The sequence below is a fragment of the Triturus cristatus genome, chromosome 3_1 (genome assembly GCF_964204655.1).
Source record: "Triturus cristatus chromosome 3_1, aTriCri1.1, whole genome shotgun sequence".
Lineage (NCBI taxonomy): Eukaryota > Metazoa > Chordata > Amphibia > Caudata > Salamandridae > Triturus > Triturus cristatus.
The window spans coordinates 822,857,019-822,884,534 of NC_140583.1; the positions used below are offsets into that span (position 1 = coordinate 822,857,019).

General features: G+C 43.9%; 1 protein-coding gene across 2 annotated transcripts in view; it reads left to right on the top strand.

Annotated features, from left to right (window-relative positions):
- CERKL (CERK like autophagy regulator) overlaps nt 1-27,516 on the top strand; it is a 261,424-nt gene that overhangs the window by 122,949 nt on the left and 110,959 nt on the right. For both annotated transcript variants that reach the window (XM_085645188.1, XM_085645189.1), the window contains exons 6-7: nt 4,035-4,109; nt 21,671-21,848. In XM_085645188.1, the coding sequence (XP_085501314.1) occupies nt 4,035-4,109; nt 21,671-21,848 (253 nt within the window). The remainder of the gene's footprint in view (nt 1-4,034; nt 4,110-21,670; nt 21,849-27,516) is intronic.

The window sequence follows — 27,516 nt, forward strand, 5'->3', positions numbered from 1 at the left end:
GCTTTTTCCCCTTGCCGACCACCCTCCAGCCAGTCCCACGCTTCCTCTGGCATCCCGAAGAAGAGCTGCCTCCTTTCCGTGAGAACCTTGAGCTTCTTCAGGAAAAGCATCATGTATTTTAGATTTTTGTCTCCGAAGGCTTTCTTGACCGCATCAAACAATCTTCGTTGGCGTTGTACCTGGAGGGTAAGTCCGGGAAGAATTGGATTGTGGCAGTCTCATATTGTGGATCGCTGTGCGAACGTGCCGCTTGCAGGCTCGCGTTGCGATCACGGAAGTTCAGTATTCTCGCAATAATGGTTCGTAGGGGGGGCTCCCGGGCACGGCAGTGGCCCCGAAGCTCTGTGTGCCTGCTCGACTCAAAAGTACCTGGACAGGCGCTTGGGCAGGAGGGTATGAAGGATCAAGTCTTCCAGGCTAAGATCTGGTGACTGGCCCTACGCCCCTTCCGGGACCCCCACCATGCGGATGTTGTTGCATCTGGCCCTTCCCTCCTAGTCTTTGATGCAGGCCATCATGTCCTTTTGTTGTTTTGTGAGGCATGCCACCTGTTCTTCCAGCCTTTTGGTTTTGCTTTGAATACCTCCTATGTTTATTTCTGCCTTGGAGACTTTGTCCACCATTTTGCGTAAGTCGACCCGCAGTGGGTTCACCTCCTCCGTGACCATATCTAACTTTGGTTCAAGGGTGTGCATAGCTCTCTTATCACCTTCATAATGTCTTTCAATGAGGGCTCTGATGTAGTATCCCTGCCCACAGCTCCAGGAGAACCATCAGGCAGAGGTCTCGCCCCCCCAAGTTGTCCCATCACCACTGTCTATCTTTCTATTTGGTTAGATTTACTCAGGTGTGTACCTTTAGTGCAGACCATTGTGGGCACTCTGGCTGACAGCAGACTCAGGTGCTTCCTTCAGGCATGGGGGCCACTCTGAGGGGTGACGCACTGAATCTGAGTTTGGGGTTAGGATCAGGTCACCACCCTTTAGGCCACTTCCTAGGCCCCGGTGTGGTAGCTCTTGACATTTATGGCCTAAGAGGCCTGCGGGGGCCACCCTGGTCTCCTAGTTTGGGGCCCCAGGTGACTCCAAGCTTCTCTCTACAGGCCCTTGACAGCCCGTCACCAATGGGAGTCAACAGCGTATTAAGGAGTTTTGTTTTATTTTTCTATTCTTCCCCCGGGTTGGTGTTAATCGGAGGGCTGCCCCTCACTGCTTCTTGCAGGGTCGCCACCCCTCGCTTGTTCGCGATGGCCTTTGTGCCTGAGGCCCCTGATGGGGGTAAAAACCGCTGCTGCTAAACTCAGCTGGTTCCTGACCACAGTTCTTCCCAGTCTCTCTGGAACTTAGGGGGCCCTTGGACTCCGCATCGGGACGGGGGAGGCCAGTTACAACCACCCGACTTCCACCCGGCGAGTCGCAACGATCTCTCGGAGTTAGGCTGCACCCCAGCCGCCGCACCCCTACTGGTCCGCCGGCCGATCCGTAGTCCTGTATCCTCTCGCTCGAGCCGTGTTCCGTCTGGGGCCGTGGGGATTGTCGCCTCACCCAGCCGTTCTGCTGGATACACCGGGGCAATTTGTTTTTCCTGCCCATCACTCCGTCTTACCAGGGGGATCTGCTCTGGTCTCTACCCACATGGGCCACTTGTGCTGTAGGCCCTCTGGATCGACGGCTCTCTCAGACGCTCCCGAACCTCGGAGGAGACTTCCCCCACATCGTGGAGCTTCTCTCAAGGTAGCCACATGCACTATACAGTAGCCTGTGGATGGTTTTGGATGTTTGCCTGGGTTATGCCCTGCCATTGCGTGGCCATCTAGGTCGGCTGCATGCCAAGAAGAACACAGTGTCAATGATATTCAATTGTGACAGTAGACCGGGACCCAGCTGCAATTTGACGCTGTCCACGATAGAACACTAATTAGTTGGGCATTTGCAGGAACGGCCTCTTGTAGCTCGTTGTATCTGTGTAGCTTAAAAAAGAGGTCAGCCTTATTTCCCATGGAGACCACTGTATCTTGGGTACAAGAGGGAGCAGGTCCAGTCTGTTAGGGCTCCTCTCAGGTCCAGTGGCGGCTCCTCCTCAACGGCGGAGGGGTGTCGCCCACTGCTTTCATAACAACATAATTTGTTCGTCCTACCAAATGTGTCACATTCAAACAATTTACTCTGCCTGAGCCTTTTTGTTTCATGTTGTACGTCCTTCCTGCTAAGTTGGATACAGGCTTGTGTCCCACTTTATTTGTTTCTTGCTGAATTTTGTGTATATTTAAGCAACTATATATTAAAAACACCTGTCCGGCTGGACAGCTGTAAAATATAGTACTGATTGGGTATATATTTATTGTTTGCTCTCATTAACATTGTCTAGGGACCACTGTCTTTAGAAATATTATAAGTGTTTTATAACATCACACAAGGGAATCCTGCGAGTAAAGCATTTCTGACCACTGTGCAGATCCAGTATGGATCTGTGGACCCCAAATATGATACATTGGTGACAATAACCTTTTTATATCAGTTGTTTAGGGGGAATTGGGCTTCCCTACAATTCCTCTGGGGCTAAATTCTAGCAATTCAGAATTCAAGTGGAGAGGTTGGTTAACAGATTTACAAGGAGTTTCTTTAACCTTCCATGCGATGGTAATGATTCATATCAGGTGAAATTTGATTTTGTGCCTATGTGTTTAGAAAGAAGCATCAGTCACATGATATCGAGCCTCCTTGCCAGATTAGAAGTGGTTTGCCTGTCAGAGTCTCTGCAGAACTAAACAAGAAGTTTTAGAGTCAGTGCGGCTGCTCCTGGACTGGTACTGAGGAAAAGGTTGACCTGTTTGACAAGTCACTGGGTTTGTGAAATTGATCTTTTTTATTGAAAACAGACAGGCTGGAATCTTTGATAATCAGTGTTTGTTTTTTTGTTTCATCAAGAAATAAGCTGAAAAGGTGTAAAGTTTTACCAACTGTGTGCTTAATGTCTCAAAGGAATATCAAACGACAGACATTTGCTGTTTGGTGACATTGTTCAGAAAAAACTAAGATTCTCATCAGAAGATACTGTTGGGCATGTATTCTTCCACAGGCAGGTGTGGCAGGTTCTTTCAAGGCAGTGAAGCAAGTGGGTTCAGATGGTTGGCTACAGAGGAAGATGATAGTATGTTTTTACAAGGAAGTGCAGCGGGAACTGTTAAGGTGGCTGTTCATTTAGGTAGGCGGCCCTACCTTGGCAACCTTCCTTTCTTTTCGCCACAGCGAATGAGCACTCAACGTTAACCCTTGGGTTAAAGGACAGTAAAATACAAATGCACATTGAGTGAATGGTAGCTGCGCTGCCTACTTAATATACCATTTCACTGAATGCAAAGAAATATGTTGACTCTAGGTTTTCTCACACTAGGCGGCCTTAGTAATGAATGAGATAAATTACACGTTGCTTGTGAAGGGAAATCTCTAATTTCTTAGTTTCACCTGGTGTGCTACCATTCCCTCATTTACAGACTTTGCTTTAATAACCATCACGTAGACTGCTATTTTTTCCCAGTACAATGGTGCCGATGTCAAAGGCTGATTCAGACAGGGGGACTGGCATCGTTTTGAAGCATTCTAGAATTTCTTTTTTGCATTCCCACCCAACATCGCAAGATAATTTAAAAAGGACATACATAAAACCGGTATCTGAGATCCAACCTACTAGGTTGTATAAACTGGATTTATTTGTTAACCATTTGTTTCCAAAAGTAGGATTTAATTAAAGCTGATACAGTTGACCTTAATATATGTTGTTAGATTGTTTCTAATTGCAGTAGGAACATAATTCCAGGATGCATCATCCAACTGCACTTCCGATTAACCATATATTGGACATGAATCATTCAATTAAATCCGAGAAAACAACTAATCATCAAAAGTAAATGTGCTTTATGATATTATGCTAAAAATTAAAAATACTGCCTTACAGAAAAAGTTATTTTACAGTAGTTTTTAGTGTTTAAATCTCGCAGGTGTTTATTAATTATCAATAATGTGTTTTTTTTGCAGGCTCAACAAATATTATAGCGTACACGCTGCATGGACTTAAACATCCAGTGACGGCAGCGTTGCATATAATAATGGGTAAGTATTCACACAGATGCAGTCTTAGTTATATCGCTAAGAACCCCTCTTTTATCAGATGTTCTTTGCTTCCCTAAATATATGACACTTCTGTATTCATAAGTGTGCTGGAGCAAGATAGTGTCCGAGCCCCGCTGCTCCCCACATCCAGTGTAATGTGATTTGGTTTTAGGCTTTAGTTTGTCATTGCTTATTATTTTTTTTTAGCAACAGGGCTTTGGTGTCTGCAGCGCATTTTGGGAATTTTTCAGTGGTGGCTCCTCTGCTAAGGCCAAGGAGCGTCACCCCACCGCTTTCAAGCAGTGTCACTAAAGAAAAAATAAAATGATAATAACTCTAAGTTTTTATCATTGAATTTTTTCCCTGTTGTGGCAGCTTTGTGGGTGGTATGGGACGGGATGGGTCTGCTCTGCTCTGCTGACAGTGCAGGTGGGGGAGGGGAGGAATCGTTTGCATACCTTAAAGTGCGCACATTCATGCGCATTTTGCATGTTCGCCATGCAGCCTGCATTACAGCCTGCATGGAAAACATGCCTAGCCTCCATTCTCTGTCTGAGCGCCGATCCACGGCGCTCAGACCAATCACAACACTGCATTGCAGCGTTGTGATTGATTATCGGGAGGATGTGGGCCGGTTGCAACCTGCTTCCTGTATCCTTTCCAGAAAGCGGGCAAGAGGGCTGAGAGGAGGCAGAGGCGGCGGCGACAGCGGGCGGCAGCAGCAGACAGGTAAATTTGTATTTTTATTTGTTTAATTTCCTCTTCCCCCCAACCCTCATGACTTGCCGCCCTACCGTCTTCAAATACCAGCCTCCACTGGAATCTTTACAGTTTTGGCTGTGGTTGAAAACTATGGTGTTTGGCCCTCACTGGTTGTTGTGGTAGGGCTATGCAAGCAAACAGTTCTAGTGATTGGTGGTAGCAGGATTCATGCTTTCCGGTAGCATGCAGTGTCCTCTACACCACTGCAGCAGACAGCGTTGCAGTAATGAAGAAGGATCCGAGAAATGAACAAGCATTGAAAATGTGTGCTGCTGAAAATACAAAAATTGTGAGGAAGCTGGGAGCAAGAGCAACATAACATTCAGTGCTCACTGACTTTTAGAACCCTTGAATTTAATACAGACCCATGACTTTAGGAATAACGGATGTTTAGTGAGCACTGACAAATTGATAATTCCAGCGCATGTACTTGAATATGTGAAAGTTACAAGGATGGAACCAGTTTAATTTGTCTGTTGCTGCCTGTGTAGTTTTAGGCCCTTTGCTTGTTTACTTCTGAAGGTTTCCAATTTTTCCTTTCACACATTAGCTTTGAGATAATTATTTTCACTTTACTATTGGGTCATCGTAAGAGATGTGCCATCAGAGCTGCTTCTTAAACATTCATTCATTCATCTCAACCAGAAAGACCACCTTGCATTATAAGCAAAAGTAATCATCAAAACTCTCCTTTGCCATTCTTTCCATATACCAACACATCATCCTGGTAGATATGTATGCCCAGTATTCCTTTCATCACTCTTTGGTAAACAGCTTGCGCCGAAATCAACCCTATGGCATGCGTACAAACTTATAAGTTCCAAACTATATGACAAAGGCTGTCGGCTCTTGTGAGTCCTGGTGTAGTTTTTCCTGTTGGTAAGCAGAAGTCAAATTGACCAACGAAAAACAACATGTTCCTGTTAACTTTGACACAATCTCATTGATGTTATGCAACGGGTAATTGTCAACAATCACAAACTTATTCAACTACCATAAATCCATGTTCAGCTACCATAAATCCATGCAGTGTCGAACCTCACCATTGGCTTTCTTTGCCATAACCACTGGAGCAAGCCACTCCGTGGCCTCAACATCCTCAATTATGCCATTAACTTTCACTTTTTTAGGTCAGCTCTCATTTTGTCCTTGACCACTAATGGCACCCCTCTCACCTTACACACTATAGGTGTTGATCCTTTCTTTATCTTAATTTTGTGTACCTAATCGTTTAAGCAGTCTGGCTTAGCCTGAAACACTTCAGGAAACTCTTGTTCAAAATGCGGCCTATCATTGCTCACCTCCCTTATTTGTTCCACTTGTTTCAGTCTCACCGATGGACTCTCATTGGCTACAAGATAAACCATGAGGTCTCTCTTCTAAAACCAACTGATGAGAGAGTTGCCTCTCATGGAGACATATACTTTCCCCGCCATTATTCTGTCCTTGAACTGGATGGTTTCACTGAAATAACCCAACAATCTGATGGGTTGACCCCCGTAACCTTTTGGACAAATGTCAGGTTTAGACAAGTTGACCTCACCCAACAAATTCTTTACAAACATTTCCCTATGGATGTTTGCCCCAGATTCAAACAACATGGACACTGGCACTCCTTCGATATGCCCTGTCTCCATGGGACCATTTATGCAGTCTTTCACCTGCAAGATGATTTCCTCACTGGATGAGTCTTCTTTGTTACATGTGACCTCTCGAATTTTCTTTTTCTTCAAGACTGCAACACTTGGAGACATGCCCCTTCTTCCCACAACTATTACAAGGGGCTTTCCAAACCACACATTCTTTATTATTAGCGAAGTGACCAAATTAGCTACACCTAAAACACCTCACTTGAGTTTTTTCATGTATTTTCCTAAATCTTTCCGGTGTTTCTGACCTGCCCCTTGATCATTGTAATTTTTGTGTGAGGGAACTGGTTGCACCAAATTTTCTTTCCTGTTGCTACCTCCCTTGTTAATTCCCTCCACACATGCCAGACTGTGTTCTAAGTTTTTCGCAATAGTCACCACTTTGGAGAGCGAGGAGTCATCTTTTTGACAAAAAGATTCTTTCGCTTTTTCCAAGCTACAACTCAACATAAATTGGTCTCTTAATCTCACCAAAATTACAGGTCAAGGCCAATTTCCGTAATACAGACATACATTCTTCAGTTGACTCTCCAGACCTTTGTAGACACTTCCCCAATTGGTACCTCTCTAAAACTGTTGCGATCTTACGTTGGTAGTGCAGATCCATTTTTTATGCATATTTAATAGTCATTCAACTTATCACTTACATCCAATGTGAGATCAGGTAGGTGCTCAAAACAATAAACCTCCTGGCTTTCAGGCCCCAAGCAATGCAGTAGTAAAGAAATTCTACGTACAGCATTTAACGAAGTACCACGCACTCTAGAATAATGTGTAAAAGCACTTTTCCACTTCTTCCAGGGTATTGGACTCATCAAGAAGAGGGGATGAGGTGTTACCTTCTGCATGGTAACACAGCACAAACACAACCTACCCCAAAAGTGTTCAAAACCAAAATAATACTTCAACCCATAACATATTTTTAACAGTACATTATGCTTACTTGCAGCCCATTTGAATTCAGTGCTCCAGACAGACAAATTGAGGTGTGCCTGTCACTTAATAAAAACATGTCCAACAAGGTGTGCCCTTCTCTGAGCATAAAGCAAACAAGGTTGTTTAATTGTAGAATCGTGCCCATCACCAACACAAAGCAGACAAGACTGTTTAACTCTAGAACTGTGTGCCCATCAACGATCTAGTGAAATACCTGGATCCTTAAATGTGCAAAACAAGATGAGATATGGCTGTTTAACAGTAGAATGGTGAGCCCGTCACAGAGCAAGAAAAATACATGGTTCACGTAACTGTGTGCCCGTTACCGAGTACAATTCTCAAGAATGCGTGTGCCTGTTACCGAACAGGTAAAGCTCTCAACATCCTTTACTAACAAGTCAAATGCAAAGGAAGATCCCAATTGACCCAAGATGAAGCTTGTGATGTGGGGATGTCAAAGCTGAGGTTGGTTTCTATGGGAGATAGATGTTGCACATCTGCGTGCACCCACAGAAATGACAAGTGGAGAAGTGTGGCTCAATGGTTAGAGCGGCAGACCCTGATGCAGAGGTCTGGCCCGGGACCAGGGTTCAATTCCCGCCTCGGCGGGTCTTGGGCTCAATTTCCTCGGACCTGTTAATTCTCGCCTCGGTGCCTATTCTAATCATGGGTCCCACTCTGCAACTCTGGGCAATAGCTTGCTTAATATCCACAATGGCCCCAACAGCGCTGGGATGCCTGGCTTCACCTTGGGGGTGCCCAGGAGTGGACATTTCACAGGGAAAAGCCAGGAAGGGTTCCACAGAGGTATGAGTACAGCGCCAGGACACCCTAGGGTAACAGTGCGCTATACAAGTATATCACATGTACATGTGAAGGCTCACAGTCTCGTGAAGCTCACCAATAATTACAAGATAACACAGCCGGTAAGTGTAGCGCCAGTTAAGCCCATGAAGTGGCCTGCACAGACTTTAAACATTAGTAAAAATGCTGTAATGTGCCCATAACATTAACTGGTGGGAGCTACCTGGTTGAATAGGTTCACAAGCAGATATAGATCCTTTTCTTCTGTATTCCAAACAGAATGTTTTGAAGAATAGTTAGAAGTCAGGAGAGCATCCCGAAATCTGGAATTCTAAATATTGAATAGCAAGCACCCACCAAGGAACAGAATCACAGGTCAAGGCGGTCATTTGTGTAGAAGTTCAACGTGTAGGAGCGTAGTCCTGTAAATGGCAGAGTTAAAGTTGAGGTGGATGCACGAAAAGCACTGGGGTTATCCACTCCGTTCCATATCATCACCAATTAAATTAAGTAGCGTGATCTTGCAAGCTTATTATGATGAAGGTTTATTCAAGTTATAAGTAATCACTTCAACCACTACTTGCCTCTGCTTCCAATGTCCTTATCTCCTCTCTACATTCCAACCATCACACATTCAGCTCCATGGAAACCAGAACAACCTATTCAATTCTATTGGTGTCCACCAATCAGTGTTGAAGTAGAGGCAAGTAGATTGCTCACACATACCCCATTACATCACAAAGGAGATACCACAGTCACCCACTCTGACAGACCACAGCAGTACAGGAGTAGAATTTCACTGTGGTGAATCTTTTTGGGCCCTATTGAGAGATGTTGTATATGGTTCTACCAACCGTAATGGCAGAACAGAGATGATCCAAAGGCCCTCTACGTAGCTGTATATATATATATATGTCTGTATGTATGTATGTATGTATGTATGTATGTATGTATGTATGTATGTATGTATGTGTATGTGTGTGTGTGTATGTATGTGTATATATGTATGTATGTGTGTATATGTGTATGTGTGTGTGTATATATGTATGTATGTATGTGTATATATATATGTTTGTATGTATGTGTATTTATATATGTATGTATGTGTATATGTAGGTATGTATATATATATTCACTGAAAAAACCATAGGTTTCACACAAGTTATAGTTAGCTGTACATTCCACGTTATAGTTAGTGCAGGCAACTATAACTCACGCGACCGCAATCCTCTGCTGATGCTAATACTGTATTTAGACACTTATTTGCCCATGTCTTCTTCCATTAAATTTTAGCTATACATATATTACAAATATTTTTTTTTCATAAAGACACATATGTCATCAGCAGAGGATTGCGGTCGCGTGAGTTATAGTTGCCTGCACTAACTATAACGTGGAATTTCATTGGTTTTTTACGAGTGAAATGTACAGCTAACTATAACTTGTGTGAAACCTATGGTTTTTTCAGTGAATTTGCAAGGTTTTTTAAATGCTAATTCCTAACTATAACGTGTGTGAAACCTATGGTTTTTTCAGTGAATTTGTACGGTTTTTTAAATGCTAAGTTACTTTACGCCGTTCGTGCCGTGCGCGCCCACTTCACGCAGTTCGTTCCGTGCGCGCACGGTGAGCACGCGGAAGAGGAACATGGTGGCGGCAGGCTGACGCCCGTCGTAGGAGTCCCGAGGCCGGCAGATAGGCACAGCAAGCAAATGAACACTACACGACGAGGAGTTTCTCCCACATTTTAGGTGAGCAGATATCGGTTATCTCCTACATTACCAACTATCGGATAACCTGCTTTCATTCCTTTTTTTTCCGTTGGTCGAGGCACTGGAGTGAAGATCTGATCTGATCCATCGCGCTCGGGGGCACTAGGACCCAGCAAAGACACGAAACTGACACGGACCCGGATGTTCCTCGTCGACGCTGAGGCAGCGGAGGCAGTGGTGTTGGCGGGGAGAGACGAGAGGCTGCATGAAGCAGTACAGGGGGTGAAGAAGATTTCAGCTCTACAGCAGACCGGAGGAAGCAGGAGGACGCTTTGGTGTAGGGCGCGAGCTGCTCTGTTATCAGTTCAATTCCGTGGTCCGGTATGCCGTATCTCCTTTCCTGCCAAACAGGGATAACTTGGGTAAGGAGCTTCCAGAGAAGGAAAGGTGGTGCGTATGACTACATGGATCTGATTTCTGCGGAAATTAACTTAGATACTCCCTGTGGTGTGGCGAGCGAGGTTGAGGGAGTAGAGAAGTTAGGAGGAGTCGAGGTGTATTTGAGGAGGAAAGATTCTAGTGACTCCCATCTTGTACATAGACCTTCATTAAGATCGCCAGTAATTGGTAGAAATAGATATCAACTGAGGTCTCAGCGGGAGCTTATGTCAAACGGGGTGCTAGATTCCGGCATTAAGGAGGGTCCAACTCCGCTTACTCCACTTAAGAAGAAGAGAAAGCAAGGTGACATTAAGAAAACGAAAGCCCATAGGGGTCCACAACCTCAGAAGAATACACCATCACTTAAGACCTTTTTCAAAATTATGCAACAGGCGAAGGCTGGAGATGAGGGGGCTGCACCAATACAGGGAAGTAGTAGTATGGGTAGTTCCCCCTTAGAGCTGATAAACCGATATGCGCCTTTAGAGAATATGTTAGTTCCGGAGGGGGACGGCGAAGGTGGAGGTGGGGGCCTGCCTTTGGCAGGTAGCTTACCTCTATCCCAATCCCAACCTCCATATCCCCCATTAGGGGCCTCACCTATTCCGCCTGTAGATGGTTCGATGGGTAATTCCGATGGAGGGGAGAGTGTGTTAGGTTCTCTGTTAAAATCCCTGAAGGGTGACCTTATGGCTAAATTTGAGATCTCTGAGAGTAATCAAAAGAGCATACATGACAGATTTGACACTCTTGAGTCCAGGTTGGATGACATTTGTGCTCGTACGGGCTCGCTGGAGCTTAAAACTTCTGCATTGTCAGAGTCGATTCAAGAAAATACAAAGGTGATTAACACTTTAAAAATGCAGAACCGGTCTCTCATGATGGACATGGAACGGCTAGAGACGCAAGCGCGCAGGAATAATCTCAGAATTTTGAAGATTCCGGAAGGTGAAGAGCGCGAGGACATTAAGGATTTTGTTTGTAAACTTTTGAGGGAGGGGGTCCTGAAAGACCGTCCTGATATTGTTTTGGAGAGTGAAATTCAAAGGGTGCACAGGGACCCGTTTAGACTGCATTCAGACAGGAAAGCTCCGAGAAAGATTCTGGTGAATTTTCAAACTTACAGTGTGAAAGAATTAATTTTAGGCAGATGCCTATCCAGCACTAGTCTCCTCCACAATGCACATCCATATCAAATTAGATCCGATATTGGCGGGAAAACTGCGCAGAGGCAGTGGGAGTTAGGCTCTAGAATGCCAGAACTAAGATCCTTGGGTGTACAAGTCCAGATGAAATTTCCTGCCCTTCTAAAGGTGATGTGGAGGAACAAAATGTATAATTTTAGCCAGCCAGAGGACGTAGACATCTTCCTATCTAAGATAAAGGAAGAAGGAGGCAAGGGGAATTGAAATAAGAGAGTAGAGTGAAAAAAAAAGGGGCTTCTGAAGGAGAGAGGTATGTGGGACAAAGAGGAGGGAAAGAGGAAAAAAAAAAAGAGGAAGGGAAGGAGAAAAAAAAAAAAAAAAAGAGGAAGAGGGGAAAGTTACATAGATACATAGGCATAGACATAGATATAAGATAAAATAAAATAAACAAAAATATGGAATATGGGAGTAGGAGATAGACAGATATAATTAAAAGTTTCTGTTGTAAGTATAATTGGCATATGAAGTAATATGTACTGTGGGTGATTAACTCTTATTCTGTTTTTTGTTTTTTTTGGCATGTTGTTTGCATGCTGTTGCCACTGGGTCTGGGCTCCTGAATAGGCGAATTCCAACGCCAGGTATGAAGGGTGGGTTCCTCACGGGAGGGTGTGGGAAGGGGGGTAGGGGGGTTAGGAAATGTTTAAAATTGTTCTCATATTGCGCAAGATTGCTTTTCCATTTTAATTGCTCTAGAGGTCGGGTAAGATCAGGATTGTATGAGTGGGTCAGTTAATATAAAATTTCTCTCCTGGAACGTCAATGGTTTAGGATGCAGTAGGAAACAGGGGAGGGTCCGTGAGTATTTAAGGGGTACGGAAGCCCATCTTATTTTGCTACAGGAAACTCACCTAGAGGTAAAATTATGTGAACAAGCTTTTCGCACATTAGGGTGGGTTCAGGATATATTATGTTCATATCAGACAGGTTGTACCAGAGGTGTCGCCTTAATCATTAGATCGAATAGAGGGATCAAGGTCCAGAAATGGGAAACAGACAATTCAGGAAGATGGCTAGTGGCGGCTCTCTCTATAGCCGGTTTAGCCTTCACATGTGCAGTATACTACGGCCCGAATGAGGATGATTCGGCTCCCATTATAAAATTGAATGCATGCCTTTTACAGTACCCTGCCCCGGTTATTTTAGGGGGAGACTTTAATTTAGTTTTTGACGGGCAGGTTGATCGGACCTCAAGGGCTAAATATTGTGTTCCAACTAAAACTTGGATAACATTGAAGTATATTATGAAGGATTATGCGCTTTTGGATATTTGGAGAGCGAAAAATCCAGTTCAAAGAGAGTACTCTTTTTACAGTAAAAAATACAAGCAGTTTTCTAGAATAGATTTCTTTTTGATAGATCAATCTTTGCTTTCTAATACTGTCTTGATTGCCTATACTTCGGTAGGCCTTTCTGACCATTCAGTGGTCGAACTTGTTCTTAGTTTAAGTCTTACAACACTAGATGGACACTCGATAGATCACTTCTCGCGGATGATGAAGTAAAGATCCTAGTAAATACGGGAATAACTGAGTTTTTTAATTTTAATCTTGCTTCCACCACAGTACAAATGGTTTGGGAGTCCTTCAAAGCTTATTTAAGAGGCTTGTTAAGCTCTCAAATGTCATACAGGAGAAAGATGCGTAAGAGAGAAGAAATAGACGGTATCAAGGCTATAAAAAACAAAGAATTGGATTTACAAAGGGCTGTTCTGATAGATAGGGAGAGGATCCCCAAACTTGAGAGAGAGTTGCTGGAACTACAAGCTGCGTTTAGCGCGAGGTGTGATAAGATCAACAAAGAAAAATGGGAGGCTAGTAGGCTGAGAAATTTTGAGTATGGAGAAAAAGTGTGGAGCCCTTCTAGCCTGGAAATCCAGGGCAGATAGGGTGAGGAATAACATAAAGGCTGTAATACAAAGGGATTCTGGCTTATTAACTTCAGAGGACGAATTGATTAGAGATGAGGCTATGGGGTTTATGTCTACTCTATATCAAGAGGATACTAGAGCTGGATTGGATGAGGTGGATGAATGACTCAATTCGGTTAATTTGCCTCAACTGACAGAGTTAGAGAAAACATATTTAGCCAGCGAGATCAATGAGGGTGAAATACTGGAACAAGTAAAGAAAATGAGTAGAGGGAAAGCCGCTGGCCCAGACGGGCTCCCGATAGAAATTTATGCTGATAACCTTGAAATAGTGGTCCCTGTGCTTAAGATACTTTTTAATAGTGTCCTTTTAAAAGGAGAGCCTATCCCTCCATCTTGGTCGGAGGCTACCATAACCTTGTTAGTTAAACCAAACAAAGACCCACAGAAAATAGAGTCGTATAGACCAATTTCCTTATTAAATTCGGATCTAAAAATGTTTTCAGGGATACTGGCCACTAGATTGGCGAGATCCATTAAAACAATTGTACACTCTGACCAGAGAGGCTTTATACCAGGGAGGCAGCTTAATGAACTTACGTTTCAGGTTTTAGGAGCCATTGATTATGCTGAAGTGAAAGGGCTGCCGCTTGCCATTGTAGCAATAGATGCAGCCAAGGCCTTCGATAGGGTAAATTGGGGGTACCTTTGGGCTTCTTTGAGGAAGTTTGGTTTCCCCATATTGTTTATAGAGGCAGTCAAATCCTTATATTCTGGACCTCGTGCAAAAGTCTTAGTAAATGGCGGGCTATCGGACTGGTTTAATATAACTAGGGGTACAAGGCAGGCCTGCCCCCTGTCCCCATTATTGTTTGATGTTTATATAGAGCCTTTTGTTTTTACACTTAGAAGAGATAATACAATTATTCCTTTTAAAATCGGCGAATTGGAGTTGAAAACCGCATTGTATGCAGATGATCTTTTATTGTATACTTCTAACCATGTCGAGGCAATTCCACGGCTTTTTGAACTAGCGGAAGAGTTTGGAAGAGTCTCGGGGTATAAAGTTAACAAGGAAAAAACGGATATAATGGGATGGAATAACTTAATCCCGATAGAAGGGGCTAAACAAAAAATCAGATACTTAGGAATATTTTTAACTCAGAAATTGGCTGATATTTCTAAAACTAGTTGGGTGCAGGTTGTAAAGGAAGTCTGTAAACTATTGTTGAGATGGGGAAATATCCCGCTTAACATCTACGGGAGAGTAAATCGCATAAAAATGATTATCCTCCCTAAAATAACGTTTCTTTTTAATGCTATCCCTTTGTTATTCAACCATAAAGATATTGCCTCTCTTCAAGGAAAGATTAGTTCATTTATATGGGCCACTAAATCGCCCAGGATAGCGTGGAAGAAGCTGAGGAGGGGTTTGAAAGTAGGGGGATTGGCTCTACCTGACTTGTTAATTTACTGCCATGCCTTTCACTTTAAGAACTTTAGAATCTTAGCCAATAAATTGGACTCTTCTTCACAAGGGCGCCTCTTTCAGGCTCTATTACATGATCAACCGCATGGTTTCGAATGTTTTCTCCTTAAATTTGGAGACCAAAAATTTTTCAAAAAGGTCCGCCTCAAGATTTTACTAACAGCACTTAAAAATTTGGGATTTATTCGGAAAACTTTTGGGATCCCTTATTTCAATCTATATGCTCCAATCTGGGATTCCCCAGGCACTCCTGAATGCCTCCTGGATCAATTATCTCAGCCTCTTAAATTAGCAGGGGTCAAAGTATGGGGTGACCTGTGTTGTGAGTTTAGGCTTATGGATTGGGAGTCTCTAGCAAAGCTAACAAATAGATCCCTGACTAGGTTTAAGTTCTACCAACTGTCTGCGTGGTGGGCTAGACAATATTGGGGACCGACAGTTGATTTCCCAATCTTTGATGCTATATGTAAGGCGGGAGGCTGGAAACGGGAAGTCTCGTTTTGGTATCAAACACTGGTTGGCTTTGGAGATAGTTTAATATTAGAGGTAGAGAAACTTTGGGGCAATGGTTTAATAGGGAATACGAAGGAGACACAAGAAATTTGGAAAGAATCGTTTCACATGTCTCAGAGAATCATTAAACCCGCTAATCTGAAGAGAAACCATTTGTTTACAGCTTATAGGGTCTATTGGACCCCGGCTAAATTGTCCCGGGTTTCATCTGATAATCACTTTTGTCCAAGATGCAAGATTCCGTTAGCAGATGACACCCATATGTTTTTGAATTGTCCTAAGATCTCTGGTTACTGGGGGTCTGTCTGCCGTTTTCTGGAAGAGCTTTTAAGTATACCAATTATAAGTTGTCCCCGATTGATCTTTTTTGGTACTCTACCAGGGCTCTGTTCAAATATTGCTGCACAACTCGTGTTTTATGTGATTGTTATTGCCAGGAGAGAAATCTGTAGACTATGGAAGTCTGAGATTCCTCCTAAATTTGTTGATTGTATGAGAAATATCATGTGGATTAGTCAGTCAGATATTGCGTGTGATCAAAGAAGTGCGGAGACGCTTTGGTCTCCTCTTCTGGCCTGGTTAAAGAAAGACCGATGAGTCCAATGATTAAGCCAGGGGTTTGTGGTCCATCCTTTCTTGGCACCAACGGGATTCCCAGTGGTTGATGGAAATGGATAAGGAGACAGCCCTTCTCTGGGGGAATCCAGCAGCCCTGAGGGCAGGAATCGGAATCGAAATGGTCAGCTTGGAGGGCCTGGATAGTTCCCACCTAGAGCATTTACTATCTGGCGTATGTATGAGGACAAAAAAAAAAAAAAAAAAAAAATAGCTTGCTTAATATCCACAATGGCCCCAACAGCGCTGGGATGCCTGGCTTCACCTTGGGGGTGCCCAGGAGTGGACATTTCACAGGGAAAAGCCAGGAAGGGTTCCACAGAGGTATGAGTACAGCGCCAGGACACCCTAGGGTAACAGTGCGCTATACAAGTACATCACATTTACATTTACATGTGAAGGCTCACAGTCTCGTGAAGCTCACCAATAATTACAAGATAACACAGCCGGTAAGTGTAGCGCCAGTTAAGCCCATGAAGTGGCCTGCACAGACTTTAAACATTAGTAAAAATGCTGTAATGTGCCCATAACATTAACTGGTGGGAGCTACCTGGTTGAATAGGTTCACAAGCAGATATAGATCCTTTTCTTCTGTATTCCAAACAGAATGTTTTGAAGAATAGTTAGAAGTCAGGAGAGCATCCCGAAATCTGGAATTCTAAATATTGAATAGCAAGCACCCACCAAGGAACAGAATCACAGGTCAAGGCGGTCATTTGTGTAGAAGTTCAACGTGTAGGAGCGCAGTCCTGTAAATGGCAGAGTTAGAGTTGAGGTGGATGCACGAAAAGCACTGGGGTTATCCACTCCGTTCCATATCATCACCAATTAAATTAAGTAGCGTGATCTTGCAAGCTTATTATGATGAAGGTTTATTCAAGTTATAAGTAATCACTTCAGCCACTACTTGCCTCTGCTTCCAATGTCCTTATCTCCTCTCTACATTCCAACCATCACACATTCAGCTCCATGGAAACCAGAACAACCTATTCAATTCTATTGGTGTCCACCAATCAGTGTTGAAGTAGAGGCAAGTAGATTGCTCACACATACCCCATTACATCACAAAGGAGATACCACAGTCACCCACTCTGACAGACCACAGCAGTACAGGAGTAGAATTTCACTGTGGTGAATCTTTTTGGGCCCTATTGAGAGATGTTGTATATGGTTCTACCAACCGTAATGGCAGAACAGAGATGATCCAAAGGCCCTCTACGTAGCTGTGTATATATATATATATATATATATATATATATATATATATATATATATATATATATATATATATGTATGTATGTGTATGTGTGTGTGTGTGTATGTATGTGTATATATGTATGTATGTGTGTATATGTGTATGTGTGTGTGTATATATGTATGTATGTATGTGTATATATATATGTTTGTATGTATGTGTATTTATATATGTATGTATGTGTATATGTAGGTATGTATATATATATTCACTGAAAAAATCATAGGTTTCACACAAGTTATAGTTAGCTGTACATTTCACTCGTAAAAAACCAATGAAATTCCACGTTATAGTTAGTGCAGGCAACTATAACTCACGCGACCGCAATCCTCTGCTGATGCTAATACTGTATTTAGACACTTATTTGCCCATGTCTTCTTCCATTAAATTTTAGCTATACATATATTACAAATATTTTTTTTTCATAAAGACACATATGTCATCAGCAGAGGATTGCGGTCGCGTGAGTTATAGTTGCCTGCACTAACTATAACGTGGAATTTCATTGGTTTTTTACGAGTGAAATGTACAGCTAACTATAACTTGTGTGAAACCTATGGTTTTTTCAGTGAATTTGCAAGGTTTTTTAAATGCTAATTCCTAACTATAACGTGTGTGAAACCTATGGTTTTTTCAGTGAATTTGTACGGTTTTTTTAAATGCTAAGTTACTTTACGCCGTTCGTGCCGTGCGCGCCCACTTCACGCAGTTCGTTCCGTGCGCACACGGTGCGCTTCGCGCACCGTGCGCGCACAGTGAGCACGCGGTGCGCTTTGCGCACCGCACGCCCACTTAACGCAGTTAGTGCCGTGCACGCACGGTGGGCACGCGGTGCGCTACGCGCACCGCGTGCCCACGTTACGCTGGATGGGTCATGTACGCACGATGCCCTTCGCGCACCGTCCGCACACGGAGGACATATTATGCGCTTCGTTGTGAAAGGTTTTCTATTAATTGTTCACTAAAATTTAATATGCCATGCACAAAAGGTGCCCTGCGGGCAATTTTTGCACACAGGGGAGGGATAATATGGATTTTATTTTTTTTTTATTTTTTTTTTACCGTAAGCGTACGGAAAGCGTATTCGGCATTTTTTCACACCATAACCAAGGCTAGGTGGTTAGGATCTGTCTAGCCTGCCCCCTTTTAATGATATCCAACTTTGTTTTTCATCCCCCCCTCAGAGTGCGAGAGAGAAAATGGCGGCCGACACTTCCTGGTTTCGACCGATTCGAATGTTTACTAAGATCTAACAGCCAATCAGAATCGCGCTCGCGCACGGCACCGTACGCGTACGGTAAGCTTACGGTGCACGCTCGGAGCGCGCTTACAGATGTATATATTGATTTAAATGCTATTTTCTCAGGAACTACTGAACAGATTTACACCAGACCTACAAAAGGCACTTCCTTGACCTGAGGACTACCTCTCTGCCAAATTACAAGTAATTCTGTTCAGCCGTTCGGGCTGTAGCTGTGTCTAAAGGTCCTATGGAAAAATGCATGGGGAAAACGCATTTTGGGACCCCCCTTTTTTCTCAGCCCCCGCTTGACGAATCCCCCCGAGACTTTCAGGGTAGGAGCGGAGCGGAGCGCCCCATTAGTTTTGAAAATTTCGCGAGGATTCGTCGACCGGCGCCAAAGTTATTCCAAATAGAATGTTGCGGATTTGGAAACAGGGTCCTAACTATAACTACCTACTGGCGACCGCCAGTAGGTAATATATATGTATATATATGTATGTATGTATATATATATATATATATGCAGCTATTAATTATTTAATGATGTTTTACGACAAGACTATGGCAGATAGCTAAGAAGAGATTCTAGCAAGATTTGTTACAGTGCAAATCTTCTCCCCCTAGTGGTTGTCAGAGGCATTAACACCAACATCATTCCTTACAAAGGTAACCTGTGGCATTTCATGTAACAAAATATCGATCTGTAAGTTTTAATACAGAGAAATAACAATATATCCTTAAATGTCTGTTGAGTTTAACGTATGCTTTTCACAATCAATATGCCAGACATAATTTGTTTATCATTATAAACAGATCAGTCTTGTGGGAAGAGAAATATTTTTTCCAAGTTTACCAATCAGGTCTTTTGAGGTTATTATTGACTTACAACCATAGCCAACTGAGAGTTCCTGTACTGATCGTACGTTTTCCCAAAAGGCGCAAACATCAGCCTTGCAGTCTAAAAATGACATAGTATACAAAATTATAGTTGGCAAAGCAAAATATAATCACTGCTAAGATGGGCGTACAAAAATTCTGACAGCACAAATTGTATATACCAAAGGTTTGTAAGGGAGGGAACCAGCACCCAGTTCCTTGCGATAATCAGGGAGATTCCATGTAACAAAATGCCTATCTGTAGGCTTTAATAAAGAGGAATAATAATCTACCCTTAAAAGCCTATTGATTTTAAAGTTTTTCAAAATCAGTACATCAGGCCTACTGACATGATTGTAACTTTTCATGATAAACAATCAGGCCTATAAGCAATATCATTGTTTTTTCACCATAAGCAACTCACACCTACTGTGACGGTTCATAAGCCTTCCAATAAGGTAACTCTTAGGTATACCATAATAAAATTACAAATATGTACAAAATGCAGTTTTCAAAACAATATAAAATATCTACAAATGAAGCATAAGAAGGATTACCCTAGTGCAAAGTGTCTATCCACATGGTTTGTTCAGGAGGGTCACCAACACCAAAGCATTTGCCTACTTAAGTAATATGAGAGTTTTCATGTAGCATGGGGTATTGGTTCAGTCCACATCAGTCACTGTGAAAGGCGACATTTTCTGATCACATTGTGTACATTCACCTGAAAAGTAGTGTGCTTCAATATCAGGGCTGATTGGCCAGTCCTTTAGTTTAGACCTTTCTCCTTTTATAGTTCCCCTTTAATTTCTTTGCTTTGCCTGTTTTTATTTGAATGTTTCTGCAGCTCACCAGTCAGTACTAATGTCACCTGCTTGCGGCTCATTTCATCTGCAGTGCGCAACTTCTCGCATTTCTACTTCCTCCAAACTAGGAGACCATTATGGAATGCTGTTCTCCATAGTGTATCATTGTTTTACCATTCCAAGCTGGCGAACATGTTGGTTCTAAATGTCGCGTCCATGCTTGAACTTTAAAAAACAATAGACTATTTGCATAACCTTTGCAAGATAGACACCCACTGCTATGTTTAGTTTCATTATTGCAAACATATACTTGCTGTGTTTAAATGGCAGCAAGTTTTCTGTTTTTTTGTACTTCTATTTTAATTTATCTTGCATATGTTATTGAGTTTGTGTGTGTTTTATTGCGGTTGTTCAGAGGATGAATGCAAGAATGAGTCAATAGATGCATGAGTGCAAAGATGAGTCACAGAGTGCATATAGAATGACATATTAAGCACCCAAACAGATCAATGACACACAAGGTACTTTCATACATAAGCCAGCACTATTGGCATTGCCAATACTTGTTCCTCTAGCTTGTTATCTCACTCTCTGACTTTCGGAGGCAAATTAATGGAAACAGTTGCTGGGACTGCTCCAAAATACTAGAATCTTATCTGAGACCTGGGAGAATATACCTATCACCAGAATGTGTAACATAACTGCTGCTGGCTGCCTGCATCTTCCTCATTGGTACATTATTAAGGTTAGTCACAAGTTCTTGCCCCTTTAATAGCTTATAACCTAGTATGAGCATTAAGAAAGATTTGGGCTCTTTGTAAACGTGTAATAACACTGTCTGACCCAGACCCTATATATTAGAAAATTAAAAAACTAGAACAAAGTGGAAAGTGATTGTTAAGGCATCTGTAGGATTTGTTGGTGAAATTGATGTCTCAGCCTCTAGAGAGTCTGCATATCTCTGATATTAAGGTGATCTTTCTCATGCTCCACCAATAGATGTAGAGGAACTATACAATTTTTCTTCAGATTTACCTTCCCATGGTGAACTCCTTGGGACTGTTTGATGTTATATTTCAAGAGGTAGTCATACGAAACATATAACCTATAATTAAATAGGTTCCATTTGTGTCATCACTGAAGTCACTCCTGTAGCTAAAATTGTAAACCTCAATAGGAGTTTAATATTATAAGCATTTTATGCCTCGTTGGTGGTTTACACAAATTATCTTAATGTTTGCTGCTGGGGACCTGCAAAACTTACCTTGTCTGTTTGCCTAAATTAATGAATTTTTGTTAGTTCTTTGTCTTCACTAATCTGTCTGTGCTATTTGCTTAACCTCAAATTCACTTTTAATATTTGCATGTTTACATTATTATTTCAGGGCATTTCCAACCTGTAGATGTCTGCACATTCAGTGCTAATGACAGACTACTTCGCTTTGGTTTCTCATCCATGTTCGGTTTTGGTAGTAGGGCTCTAGCCCTGGCAGAAAAGAATCGATGGATGCCATCGAGCCAGAGGACAGACTTTGCTGTACTTCGAACTCTAGCAAAGCTCAAGTAAGGCAATAATTTGTCATGTGGGTGAAATTTGTTTCTTTAGCACTAGTACAACATCAAATAACGTATATTTGTGTAGGTCAAATACATTACATTTTTCAAATTACTTTTTTATTTTAAATTTTCAAAAACGAGAAACCACTTTACAATACACTAGAGTAGACCAGAGCAATAGGAGCACATGACTCCAAACCTGTTGCATAATCACCTCCCATCACACTTTTAGTCTCTTTAAACCTAAACTTCCCCAAAAGCCCTACAGAACACCTAAAGCATCAACCCCCTACATTCACCAGCTATCTCCTGAAGTGAACTCTAAAGAATGACCCTTGCCTGGCATATCCAGTCAGTCAAACAACTGCAAAACTCTCAAATGAATAGGACATTTCTGCTCGACATGATTGCTCTCTTTTGTCTCTCACCAAGTATGGAAGCTCGCTACCAAGTATGGAAGCTGTAACTGCTTTGAAAAACATTGAATTCACTATGTTAGCCTCTTCATTGGCATGATGTTCCACAGCGATGAAATCCGTTCTCTATGAACTGGGAATGCCTTCACTTACACCTTGTTGCAACACTGTTTTTGTTGCTATCAGGGGACAGCAAGATTGGAGTAGCAAGGGTCAAGCTAGTTTAACTGTATTTTTACTGCTTTGAAATATAACTTACAAGCGTCCAGCCCACAAGAATTGTTAGAGATGCTTTATATTGAAGCATTAATTTAAAGTTTAACCTAATATGCCCCCATCCCATGCTGTCATCAGGAATGATTCTCAAGCCACATTTGTCTCTGTATATGTCCCACCCGGTTTGCAAGCGGACACTTTCAACGACCTGGTCTCCATTTTTTTAACATTTCCGCTGGGTATCCTAGTATTGGGGGGTGATTTTAATGCAGTGGTAGCCGGGGAACTGGATAGGCGTCCGCCGCGAGAATTGCGACCCTCCCAGATGTGGCTGTCGCATTTTCTAGATACAATGGGGTTGGTGGATGGGTGGCGGACTCTTAACCCCGACAGGGCGCAGTATGCCCATATTTCGAGCGTGCATCACAGTCTATCGCGCATTGATTACATCCTAGTCCCAGCACTGCAGGCCCATGCTATCCAAGAGATCCGTCATCTGGGCCGGGGAATCTCCGATCACTCCCCTGTATGGCTCTGAATGGAAATGGGTCGCACCATTGTAGGCAAGATTGCCCCAATTAACCCATGGTACCTGAGGGATCCGAGCATCCGCACACACACCATCAAAGCTACAGATGATTACTTTTGGGAAAATGAGGGCTCGGTTGACCCTTTGGGAAGCGTATAAAAAGTCATACGGGGAGAGGTTGTCTCGTTGATTGCTGGTAGCAAAAGGGCCAAACAGGCGGATCTGGTGAGAGCGGAAGAGGATATGTTGCGGTCGGAGGAGGAGGTGACCCAGGGGGAGACCCCGGAAGGTCTCCACCTGCTGAAGCTGAGGCAGGAGGAGTTCAATATCATAGCCAAAGAGGGCGCTCGAGCGCAATGGAGGGGTTTCAGAGTAGAGTGTATGAGATGGGGGATAAGGCCGGTAAGTTGATAGCGTGGCTTGATAGGAGGGAGTGGGCGTCACGTTTGGTGCCCGAGATACAGGAAGACGACTTGGCTCCTATTACTGAGCCGCAGGCTATTGCAGACGCATTTGCGGATTATTACCAATCGGTGTATACTGCCTCGGGGAGGTACTCGGAAGACGAAAACAGCGCGTTGTTAAGGGACATAAGACTTCCCGCACTATCGGCTGACAATGGGGCATACATGGAGTCTGCACTGACAGATGATGAGGTGGCGCAGGCGATTAGAGGCGTGCGATCCGGGAAGGCCACGGGCCCGAATGGTATCCCCATTGAACTCTACAAGCTGAAAGCTCAGGCGCTCGCCCCCCATATCCGTGCGATGCTGGAGGAGAGTAAAGAGAGGGGAGTCCTGCCATACGACCAGAGGGTGGCTAACATAGTTGTCATCCATAAGGAGGGTAAACCTGGGACGCATCGCGCCGCGTATAGACCGATATCCCTCCTAAACGCGGAACCTAAAATCCTGGCAAAACTGTTGGCCACACGGCTGATTAAGGGGATTAATACGCTTGTCCACCCGGACCAATCAGGTTTAATGCCACACCGGAATACAGCTCTCAACCTGCGCTGCCTCCATGGAGTACTGGGCAGAACGTCCACCATACTGGAGCCGGCGGCTCTGGTTTTATTGGATGCCACCATGGCATTTGACATGGTTGAGTGGCCTTATCTGTTTGCGGTGCTGGGCAAATTCGGATTTGGTCCGGAATTCCTGGGCTGGATCCGTCTCCTCTACTCCTGCCCGATGGCCAGAGTGATAGTGAACAACTGTGGGTCCCGGGACTTCCAGTTAAGCAGGGGCACTCGCCAGGGGTGCCCCCTGTCACCGCTTCTCTTCGCATTGGCCCTCGAACCATTGGCAGCCTGGATTAGACAGGATAGATCAATCCGGGGACTGAGATGAACCTATGAGTGGGAGGACAAGATCTCCCTATACGCGGACGACATCCTACTCTATGTCACCACTCTTAGGGCATCACTGATCTGTCTATTGGACGTGCTGGCTATTTTTGGTAGGTATTCGGGGTTTACGGTTAATTGGTCCAAGTCAGTACTCTATGTGCTGGCAGGGGACCCGCCAGTGATACCGCTGAGTTGCCCGATTAAAATTGCTCCGGAAGGCTTCCGATATCTTGGGATCTATGTCACCTTGAATGCGAAACTGCGCTTTACTCATAATTTGGTCCCACCCCTGCAACGGCTTAAAACAGATGTCGTGCGCTGGAGGTCCCTTCCTCTCTCCATGTTGGGACGGGCGGTCCTCTTCAAGATGATGGCCCTCCCTCGGTTCTTGTATGCTCTCCAGAACACGATGGATCTGGTCCCACTGTCTTATTTTAAAGAAATCGAGGGACTGCAGAGGACACTCTTCTGGGATGGCAGGCCCCGGAACGCGCATTCGAAGCTGACCTTGAACTGGTATGATGGGGGTATTAGTCTCCCAGACCTTAAAAAGTACTATTGGGCATCGCAGCTCGTGGCGATCAACCACGGGACATATTGTAGCCCAGATAACCCCGGATACGCAATGGACAAGTGGCTGCTCCCGGGGGGAGACTATACCAGGGCTTTGTATGCTAGACCCGGTAGATTCCCGTTGACGGGCCCTACAGCACATGCTGTCCAGGTATGGCATGCGGTCAATAAACACTTGGGTTGGGATGGTAAGCTCACGCGGGCCACGCCTCTGTTGAACTCGGAGAAGCTGGGGAGCCTCTGGAGGTCCAAGGGCTTCGATAAATGGGACCTAATCGGGATAGCGCGCGTCAAAGACGTCTGGGGGAAGGATACGGTCTTGCCGTTCGCATCTCTTCAGAAGCAGTTTAGCATGTCAGACACTGAATACTATCGGTATCTCCAGGTCCGCCACGCGTTAGTGACGCATGTTCCTAGGGGCGAGAAACTACCGGAGGCCTCCCCACTGGAGGACAGAGTGCTAGATGGGCATGTCCCAGAGAAGACCATTTCCCTAATTTATAAGAAGTTAATTAACAATATGGAAGATCCACTGCAGATCCTTAAGGGCAAGTGGAACAGTGCTGGATTAGAATTGGACGACGAGGACTGGCAAGAGGCGGTCTCCTCCCCGAGGGTAGTGGCTACACAGGCCAGGTTGAGACTAGTGCAGCTAAAAATATTGCATATGACATATATAACGGGGCCCAGCCTGGTCCGCATGGGACGGGCGGAAAGTGGGGAATGTAGGCGGGGGTGTGGTGAGCAGGGGACCTTTATTCATATACTGTGGAGCTGTCAGCGAATAGAAGGGTATTGGAAAGGGGTACATCGTACAATGCTGGCAGTGTTGGGAGTTGAGTTTCGGCTGGAGGCGCGGAGGTGCCTGCTGAATGTCTGGGAGCCTACGGACCTTAACACGTACACTCAGCAATGGGCCACGCTGGCGTACATGATCGCAAAAAGGAACATTGCACAGCTGTGGGGTGCCGCCCGGACACCCCTTTTGGGGAGGTGGAAAGAGGACCTAGACTGGTGCATGTTTAGAGAAAAATCAGTGTTTGTAGCTAGGGGGTGCCCTGGGAAGTGGAACAAGATATGGGGAGCCTGGAATCAGTATAGAGGGAATATATGTCCCCCACCCTGCCAGCGAACTGAGGATGAGGCTATGGACAACCCCTAACCGCCAGGAAAGATGCTTGTAATTATTTTTGAACTGTAAGACTCTAATCTGATTGGACTTGCTATCGCCTGCTACTGTGTCCTTTTATGCATGACAGTCGAAATGGTTTAATAAAAAGAAATATAAAAAAAAAGGAATGATTCTCAAGACCTTGAGGTACATCATGCACGTCAGTTCTCAGAATTCGTGCACCAAACGTTATATGAATGGCTGCTGTGCAGCTTCTTAGGCCTTAAGATTATTATCTACCGAGAGAGTCAGCTTTACTATAGCTAGAATATCCTAGAGGTGGTAGAGCCAAACCACGAATAGAGGCATTGTGTCTTTGCCCCAAAGTGCTAGGACTAATTGTGTTGCTGCTAAGAGTACCATAGTCAGCTGTTTGCCCCTGATGGATTTTGGCGATCTGTTAGAAGCGAATGATCTTCCCAGTAAGACTGCTCCCAGGTCTCTCAGTATCTGTGTCCTGAAGGCAGGATCCAAGTCAGTAATCACGTCATCTCAGAACCCCTCAAGCGTAGGACAAAGCCACAGATGGTGGAGGAGAGATCCCACTGATCCACAGCCTCTCCAACATAGCTTATCCTTGGTACTATTGCATTTTACCACTTGTCCGAAGTGATACACCAATATCAAAATATCTTGTATCAGGTTTTTTGTGTGTGGACATTGAGGGGGAAAGCACGTGCCTTCTCAAACAGTTTACCTTATTCTTAGAATGAGATGTTTTCCTCCTAATTCCTTCTCCCATCTTTGTTGTCCTGGTGTTTAAGTCTGCTGGATGTGTCAATGAGAAGCTTATATAGTATTGATATTTGTGCATTTGTCTGGGGCCATTTTTAAACCATCATTCGACTGGGGTAAGAGCTCAGGAAGCTCCCGCCTTCATTCTCATGTGCATAAGCCAATACCGCACCTGTGTGTATGCAAACCTTTCATGTTCAAGAAGGCAACATTTCTGCCGTAGGGACCCAAATAGGAGAGTCTCTGCCGTTTAAAACAATAACCCCAACATCAGACATCCCTTCTCCCTCCACTGTCTACAGCATGTCAGTTCAATGGCTGAAGTAAAATCAGTATCGAAGGAAATAAGGGTGAACGGGTAATGGAACGTGGTGAAGCCATTCCTGTTAGCCACTTTGTGCCAAATGGCGGGAATAACCCTGGTGACTGGGGATGAGTGCAGGCCCCAGCTTCTCTTCACACAGTGTTCAACCATGGGGGTTAACCATAGTGGACTTCACACTATAAATTGTTAAATGAAGCACCACTGTTTCAAGGTCTGTTTTTTCCCCTACATGACCAGGAAATGCAGTTCAGCAGATTGGAAATAGGAGATTTATTGCTGAACTAACACCCCCCCCCCCTTCTTGGGGGCACTGTACAGGGTTTTGGCCGCAATGCGCTGGCTCTTTCCTTTGCCATAT